Source organism: Arctopsyche grandis, chromosome 8, assembly GCF_051622035.1.
Source record: "Arctopsyche grandis isolate Sample6627 chromosome 8, ASM5162203v2, whole genome shotgun sequence".
Taxonomy (NCBI): domain Eukaryota; kingdom Metazoa; phylum Arthropoda; class Insecta; order Trichoptera; family Hydropsychidae; genus Arctopsyche; species Arctopsyche grandis.
Window position 1 is genome coordinate 33,253,195 of NC_135362.1, and position 8,946 is coordinate 33,262,140.

General features: G+C 34.8%; 1 protein-coding gene across 2 annotated transcripts; it reads right to left on the reverse strand.

Moving 5' to 3' along the window:
- Nucleotides 1-1,707: 1,707 nt before the first annotated feature.
- Nucleotides 1,708-4,930, reverse strand: LOC143915664 (uncharacterized). 2 transcript variants are annotated; one of them, XM_077436380.1, is made up of 6 exons: nucleotides 4,816-4,930; nucleotides 4,545-4,703; nucleotides 4,265-4,461; nucleotides 3,109-3,192; nucleotides 1,916-2,166; nucleotides 1,708-1,834 (listed from the first exon to the last, which is right to left on the reverse strand). In XM_077436380.1, exons 1-6 carry the CDS (start codon nucleotides 4,928-4,930, stop codon nucleotides 1,708-1,710), a joined length of 933 nt encoding a protein of 310 aa, XP_077292506.1. The 2 variants fall into 2 exon arrangements, with proteins under 2 accessions (XP_077292506.1, XP_077292507.1); XM_077436381.1 differs by lacking the exon at nucleotides 3,109-3,192.
- Nucleotides 4,931-8,946: the final 4,016 nt, after the last annotated feature.

Consider the following 8,946-nt stretch of genomic DNA (forward strand, 5'->3'; position numbering starts at 1 on the left):
TTTGATTCGTGTATTTTTGAAAATTTTATTTATTTTTACTCTTGATTTTTAGCGTGATGGAAAGAAGAAAATTTTGCTATGTAGGGGGGGGGGGGGGAGACAAATTTTTTAACCCTGTGTGGGCCCCCTTTGACTCCTGGCAAGCACTGATTTCGGTCTCAGTCCGCCACTGTGTTAATACATATGTATTAATTTCAAAATCAATAAATGAGAATATTTCGTAGTTGGTTAGTAAGTATCAGGGCTGTGGAGTCGTAAAAAATCAACTGACTCCGACTCCTTCTTTATTATTTTCTTTAATTAATAGTATTGCGGCATGTGTCAACTAGTCTGCAATTTTATCGAAGTAAATCTAATAAATTTAAATTTAATAATTTCTTTATAAAAATCATGATATTAAATTACATTATAAATAAAGTCATTGAATTGCACGTATTTTAATGTTTTGTGGCCAAACCCCATTGTTTTCTCCGTCTCAGACTTTTTTTTATTCTGATTTTTACTTCCATTGATTTATTATTGTATGAAATTTATACACGTACACTAAGAATGTACTTACTTTTTATTTATTCATATTTCATTGCCAATAATTCAAAACATTGGGTTACATGAGAGTTGAAGTCGAATCATAAAATAAAGTCGTAGTCGAAATCGGTAAATTTTGATCCGACTCCACAGCCCTGGTAAATATGGATTTAATCATGTAATTTGATTGATTAAAATACAAGTTGTGATTTTTTTTTCGGGTTAAGTATGATATAAAATACGTTATTATCATTAGTTTTATTTAGCAGTGTGTACATACATAAATTATTTTCATCAAGTATATACATATGTATGTGTGTATATCGATGTATATATTTTTTTCTGTTGGAATTAAAATTTAGGATATGGCTGTAAATTGAATAATTTCTCTCACTTTGAAATTTCAATAATGCTTTTCAATTGTTTCTTTTTTACTAATTTTCATAGAAGCAATAACGGAAAAAATTACAATAAAAAAAAATCAGTTCTATCGTCATTTGGAAGGTGTTTGTATAAATGCCTATTTCTAATTTGCTGTGCTGCTGCAATCATACTGTGCTGGGAATATGGAAAATTGTGACGGGGTGTGTTCAAATAAAAGTTCAATAAATTCATTTGTATTAATTTATTTAAAACATGACACATTCAATCGTCACTCATTCATCGTTGACTCTTGCGCTTCGTTCATACATCGTCGCTCATATTTCGCTTTCTTTTCGATATATGTACCTACATATGTAAATCAGTCATTCGAAAACAAAAGAAAAAAATAAATATATATATATATGTATGAATGTATATAATTTAAAGAAATGTTTGACGCGTTCTTCATCTAAACAAAATACCTGATCTCTACAACTACACAGGCACGGCCGGAAAGTAGTGTCGCCGGCCGCACACCCGTCAATAAATAATTAAATAAATTATTATTATTTATATATCACTAAGATTCGACATCGATGGACGAACGACCATTTTTTATTCCTCTCTAAGTAAATGCACGCACATCCCGAACGATTAGGAAACTTCAAAAAATTTCGGCTTGCATACGAATCGATCGCACTGTTTGGTCGCTCTTTCATATTTTTAATATATTTGGTTTGACTTTTTTATTTATTGTTGTGTGATTTTATTGTGAAAAAGAAATGATGGCTTCTTCTGATTAAATTCGGCTTATTGTTTTTAGACTTCGTTGCACTGCAAGTAAAGTTGGCGACAGTCGACGCCCGATCTTCCTCGTCGTCCCGCTTCGTAATATTGGTCGAACGTTGATCCCGATTGCCTTTCCAGGATGAAACTGGTTGCGTATCTGTGGAAGGTACATTTTCGTTACAATATTTTGATTGAACACAACGAAATGCAGTAGGTAGGGGTAGGGGTAGGTACTCACGTTCCCAATTGGCAGAAGACGCTCTTGGGTCCCACATCAGAGGAGCACTCAGTGCTGGCTTCGCAGACGTACTTCTGCAGGCAGTTGTCGTTGTTGGTGGAGAAAGATTTGACGTATGTCTTCAGCATGGCGATGCCAGCGATGGCGGCATCACTGGTCGAGTCCTTTCTGCCGATCGAGCGAGCTGCCATCGATCGATGGGAGAAAGATGTCTTCAGGGCATCCAAAAGGTTCACTACGATGTTGATGAACTGAGCATAAAATATTAAAACAATCGTTATTCGTTTAAATCTAGCCCCAATTGCTCGATAGGCAGGTACTTGAGTACGTTAGTGTCGTGTGATTGAAATGAAGCGTGATATACAAATGTATATTATAATATTTTAATGTTTTTAGTGATTCGTTAAATTTATAGTAGGTAAATTTCATACACTAAATAACCATTCCATTTGTTAATATTTTTTATACACACTATGTACATATACACATACATTCGGGGTAGTGTCGCTCAAATGTAATTCATGCTATTTTCGCAATTAATAATATATTATATTTTTTATTGGAGGAAGCAATTCAATGGCTAATTTTTTTTTTAATTTCAGAAATGTATCTTCACTCGAAGAGATATTGCAAGTATGTACATGCATATATTATAATAGCTGTAGTGACAAGTCCATATCGAAAATTAAATCTTCCATTGGAACAAAAGGTTTGGGATGCATATTTGATTTCATATTATTTTTTAGGATCATCGTTAATTATTATGAATACAAAATTCTTATCGATACTATTCGATTTTCTTCATTTTTATTGAAAGGACGACTGAATTTTCCATCGTCAAATATATAATTGGTTTTCAAATTGTGTATGGTGATCGTAATATTACATTAGTGAAATTTTTACACCGATGAGCTAGAGTAACCTTTCTCTATTAGGTCTTATACATATTCGTATATTGATGATTTCGACATTTTTGTTGTAAAAGTGTGACATTTGAGAGGCACTGCCTTGATCGAAAAGCCAATATCGATTTCGTGCGATTCGACAATCGCCTTTTCGATCGGAAACTTACACGTAGGTAATCGTATTATGTATGCAGGTATAGGTAGTATACACACATATCACATATCGATTTGATTTAATTAAAATTAATTATATGTATGTATGTATGTATGTATAATATGTCGTCATACCTCTCCCGCTTGCTTGGCCATAGTTGAAACCTGATCGGGGTCCTTCGTTCCCAGTACGGCCGACAGGACAGCAGCCAATATACTCTGAAGCAATCGAAATAAAGCAAACTCGTACCGTAACCACATCATGTCTATGTACAGAATTATTCTAAGAAATAGTGTGTGTGTGTGTGTGTGTGTGTGAGAGAGTGATTCGAAAGAAATTATTTCTACTGTGATCTATCTACTGCTAAACGGAACGCGAAACTATCGTAAAACTATGTATTTAGTAACTATATTATACGTACATACATGTACATACATATGTAGGTACTTAAAAACTATTTAATAATATACTAATAATCGTTTGAATCCGAAGTAAAACGATCGTTAATACACACATTGTGTGTACAATAATAATAAATACATATGTGTATGTATGTGTTCTGGAATTTTATATATTTTTTCTGATGGATTTCAAAGATTATTGTTCAAGTATATTTATTACCTTTCACTGGACACTTGACCGGTGAAAGCGGTATATTTTGCGGCTTTTCTTTTTTTTTTTTTTTGGTTTTTGTTTGTATTCGATCGACTTCGATGGCAATCATGCGATTTTTTCGCTGTCGAAGTATGCGACGTTACTTCAGATTCAACGCTTATGAATAATTATTCAATTAATGGCGAGAAAAATATTAGTTTTTATAATGTAGAACAGTGTAGTAAGAACTATTGTATAATATAATATATGTATGTATAAAAAGCGTGTTGTTTTTATTCAATATAGGATTTTAATTTATTCATTGTTGAATAATTATGTTGTTAATGCATACACTATGGGAATATAAGCCATTGCACCTATATAGTGATTAAATCGTGTGAAATTGATATATAAATATATAAGTGCATCGGCGATCGATCTAATCAGCGGCGTCCAACATTTCACACACACACACACACACACTGTTTTAATTTACATTTTTATATGTATGCTACATACGCAGGTATAGCAGAAAAGCAGTAGCGTTGGAAAATTGAATTCCACACGTGGAAAAGTTGGAGGTCGCTTCGGTCTAAACATGCGAATGCACATCGATCGCCTGCGCACGAAAAATGAGTGTATGATTGCTGCAGTGTATTAAATGCATTTTTACTATTGTTCCAATTGAATTCTGACCTGCATTGGAGAGCCATTGTCGACTTTGTCGATCCCGTCGTTGGAAGCACCTCCTCCTAAAATGGCGGTGAGAATTTTGAGACCCATTGATAGCAAATTGGCCCAGGGGGAGGGTGCTACTCCGACGTCCGTGTCCAGGTTGTCGCTCTTGTTGGGACCGGTCGGGCCACCGTTGAAGAACATTTGCATCACCATACCTTTGTTTTAAACGATTCGATTACAATTTTGTTACGTTGTGAGATTAGGTAGTGCAATACTTTTGAATTCGAGTTCGATTTACCGAGCATGTTGGACCATGAGAATCCACTCTCTGAGATTTGGTTCGTTTGTATGTCGTCGATGTCGTCCAGTGCTACTTTCTTCATGGCGTTAGGTTTCTCGGCGAATTTCCTGTCGGCGTCTAACGCTTGATTGGAATTGCCGTAGTATTGTGGCAGTGCTCTTCCCTGTGCGGCGACAGGCTGAAAAGTTTAACATACAATTTTTTTTTTATTTCACTTTGGAACGAATTTTATTTTTGAAATTTTAGTAGTTCCATGTTCTTACTTGACTCTGTGCGATTTGTGCATTTTGAACTGCTTGTTGAGGGTAGGCGAAGGTCATTAGTAGGCAATTACTGCTGATGAGGGCCAGCAGAGTCCAGCCCATTGCTTGTTGCTTAAACATTCTGAAAAGTTAAAATATATTTATTTTTTTCACACTTCTTGGTTTATATGTAGTTGGATATTTACATATTTAAAGGATTTGGACGTCTAAAATTCTAGTTTTTCTAAATTTAATAAAATTTGTATTGAGTAAATTTTTGCAACCATATAACTATAACATGTAAAAACTTTTAGAGTGGCGAAGCTGCATAATAAAATATGTATGTGAAATTGAATGGCAGAAAGTTTTAAATTTTGACGTAAATCAAATATTATTCATCGGGTTTTTCCACAGAGACTTGAACGAACGGTATATATCGCAACCCACAGCACAATATTTTCTCTTCTGCAATGCCGTTCGAAATTTTGTACATATGTACATCGTTGACAAACATCCGCGCGAGGAACTTGATTGTCTATACATTATCATGACAAACAATGGCTTTTTCGTTATGCGTACTTCACCCGGACAATGACGAACGGTCTTCCTAGTTGTTTTGCGGGTAAAAGTCGAGGAAGCGTAGACCGACGTACCCATTCAATGGGGATTATGTCGAAGTGACAAATGTGTCTATTTGAAGCGATCTCTGTAATTCAATTATAATTGAATTGTTCAAATACAAGTCGGTCACTTTCAAAGCCTACCTAGGTACATATAATAGATAAAGAACCATTCCGGCACTTGCTTCGGCAAAAAAGAGATTTACCGGTAAATGATTACCTGCAACGTTTCGTCAATGGCAAAGCGAACTTCAATTAGCCGCATTCTTTGAGTCTACCTTTCTGGCGCCGAACTTTTTATTTTTACCTTTACGTTTTCGTATTTCACCTTTTAGCGATTTGCTTCTTCAGATTCTATTGCTGCACAATGTACACAAATGACCGTTGAAACGTTTCACCGTTTCTTTTAAAAGACTAATAAATTAGGAATTCTGTTCTCGGCCTTTTGTCATGTGTATTTACGCCTTTTTATAAATTTATGAATCGAATACTTAAATTTTTACGAATAAATACCCACGTGGCGCTAATTTAATTGGCGAACTCTAATTGATTTTTCGCGAGAAGAGATTCCATGAGTGTTATCGTGTGGATCTGTTCACACGTTATCACCACACGTACATATGTATGTACGTGTCCAATGAACGGTTGCCACGATTTACCGTAAGAGCGAGTGCGTTAATGGAGCACTAGCACGATCGCGTTTTGGTTCGCATCTTAGAGCACGGAGATTTGTTTGCACCGGTATTCGAGGTTGATTAACAGGTGCTCGGGTCGATATGATAATACGACGGTCCGTTATCGACCCACTATATGCTCACATGTGTCTTAACAGCTCGTCGTCATCGAGATGAACTAACCATAGAATAAACATTTTTATTTATGTAAGTTTTGTTACAAGAGCATAGAAACTTCAGCACGTGTCCTTCATGCTTCATTATATGTACTGTATGTTTGTTTATACCTACATACATATGTGTGTACGTATGAGGGAAAAATGGTCAGAATAGTACGCTTTGGGATTGAAAATCGAAATAAACAGATGATTGTTCAGAGAAGCGTGTCGGCCTCCATGACCACTGAACGATTTCAGCTTTTATTCCACGTAATAAGATATTGGACATTCTAAAATTTTACCCGGCGGAGAAATGCTCCACATTTGCCTTTCCATGCATCTCGAATTTCGACGAACGTACACGCTTACTATGTACATGCGTACATTTTTGGAATTCCCCACTAGTGAATTTTCGGTCGTTTTGCAATTCTGTGTATTCGCACTGTTCAAGGAAATACTAACTAATAGGCACAAAAGGTACATAGGTACAGTTAAAGAATATTCAATCATTCAAAGTATCGAGGTTATTACCATGCATTACGTACATACATAATGATTGTGCTTTGACATAATGGGAAACGCTAAATTTGTTTACGCGCTTTTAACAAGGTAATTGATGGTTTGTTCGGTCTGTATGAATGAATCGTATTTCACCTGCTTTTGGTCTACACTCTACCTGTTAACCAGCTTAGGTCAGTACGGAAGAAATCAACTAAAATGAGGACGCGTCTCCGTCCTTGCACTGCGTTTCGATAGAGATTGTAAACATTTTTTTATTATTATTTACCAATAAAAATTGTTTACTTCGAGTTAAATGAAATTTATTATTAAATATTAGGCTTCAATGCAAGTATTTTTTTTTATTTAGCTGATGTCATACCACGAAAAATTTTACTATTTAAATTATAATATCCCATTGAACTGGTAAATTAACAATTTTTAATTATTTACCTAAATATCTAATATATAATTTCGGAAGAGACTTTGCATGTAAGTATTTTTGGTTGAGAACATCGAAAACAAGTCAAAGTTTCTATTAAGACGATTCGATTGGTTGAATATTATTTTTTTTCGATTGAAATAAATTTAATAAAAAAAAAACTAATAAATATTTACTATTATATTCGCCATGTTTAAGCTGTTTATATTAAAAAGACTGAGCGAAGCCGGGTAAAACAACGAGTGTATATACATATATGTACGTGGGTTTTACAGTAGAATGGCAATGTTGCTAATCTTTTCAGAGTTCAGAATTATTATCACGAGTCAATCGTAGATTTGTTTCGCGGGATGATTACGCGTACCGTAGATTTGCGATCGCTGAGTAAGTACTGTTTTGTGGTGTAACGGAACTTTTTCTCTGACCATATTTGTAGAATTGGTGTCAGAGGCCCGAAGCGCAGGCGACCCACAAACTGATCCAATGCACGGGGCAATGTCGATGCGATGCACACACTTGCATACGCTCTTGCTCTTGCAATTACATATAATACATACATAAGATTCCGATACCAATGCACCTACTTGCATACATAGGTGATCAAAATATCAAATCTGAAAATTGTCTTCGAATGTTAATTTTAAATGGAGAATTTGCTAGATTAATTCCTTACGTTTTTTTTTTGTATGCCGACCAGTTTGAACCGATTACACTATGTAATGGGCGTTGGTTAATTTATCGCGAAAAAAGTTGCGGAAGCTCCGTTAGTCGGTGAGGTATTTAGTAAACATGGATAACTTACACTTTCAACGTTGTACAATCAATGTACAATCGATGACCGAACTTTGTACAATTATGCATTTTTTATAATAGTTACTGTATTGTGTAACCTTTTGGCAACGATCCACCTTTTGCCTTTTTTTCGTTTAATTATTTTCAAATGTGTTTGGTTTATCTTTGCGCATGGATTTTGGCCGAGGGAGTTTGTCTAAATAATTTTTAAGACGTAATCTTAAGAAGCTTTAAGATTAAGTATTTGTTTGATAGATTTGCAGCTTTTTATGTACATACATATGTGTTTTAAATTAAACACTTGAATAAGCAAGTCCATATTACGACCTACATATGTATGTATATATGTATGGAAAAACCCTAATTGTCATGTGTGATGACTGTGGTACATATGTACATCACAATGTACACGGTATGTGGTATGTGGGGTAATTTGCAATTGCAACAATTCGAATTTTGGTCGATCGAATATACTACATATAAATGACATTATATCCGAGTACTTTCACTCTCGCCCTTTGCCGTGAAATAAAGGTCGATCGGAGGCCGCAGAGTTGAAACTAAAACCAAAACGAAACGTTGAATTTGACCGACAAATGCTGTCCTGTTATTCGACACGAATACCCGAAGAGACCACGACACGAATAACGACCCGTGCAATTTTCCTTATCGCTCCTCTCGAACACCAATTCTGAATTCGTGTCAGTGGATTACAATCGACCATGTGACGAATTTGTCACCTTGTTTTCTTTCGACTTCTATTTTTGTCTTGAATTGTGTGTAATATTACTCACTATTATGTATAAACATACATAGATATGTGCACACTTATGAATGTATTAATAATATGTTTTCAAGTCTACAAACATTTTATTTACTGTCAAAAATGTATTAATGTGTATACATATGTACATACATACATACATATATAATAGTATTAAATAATATGTTGAGTATAAAACTAGAAAATAAA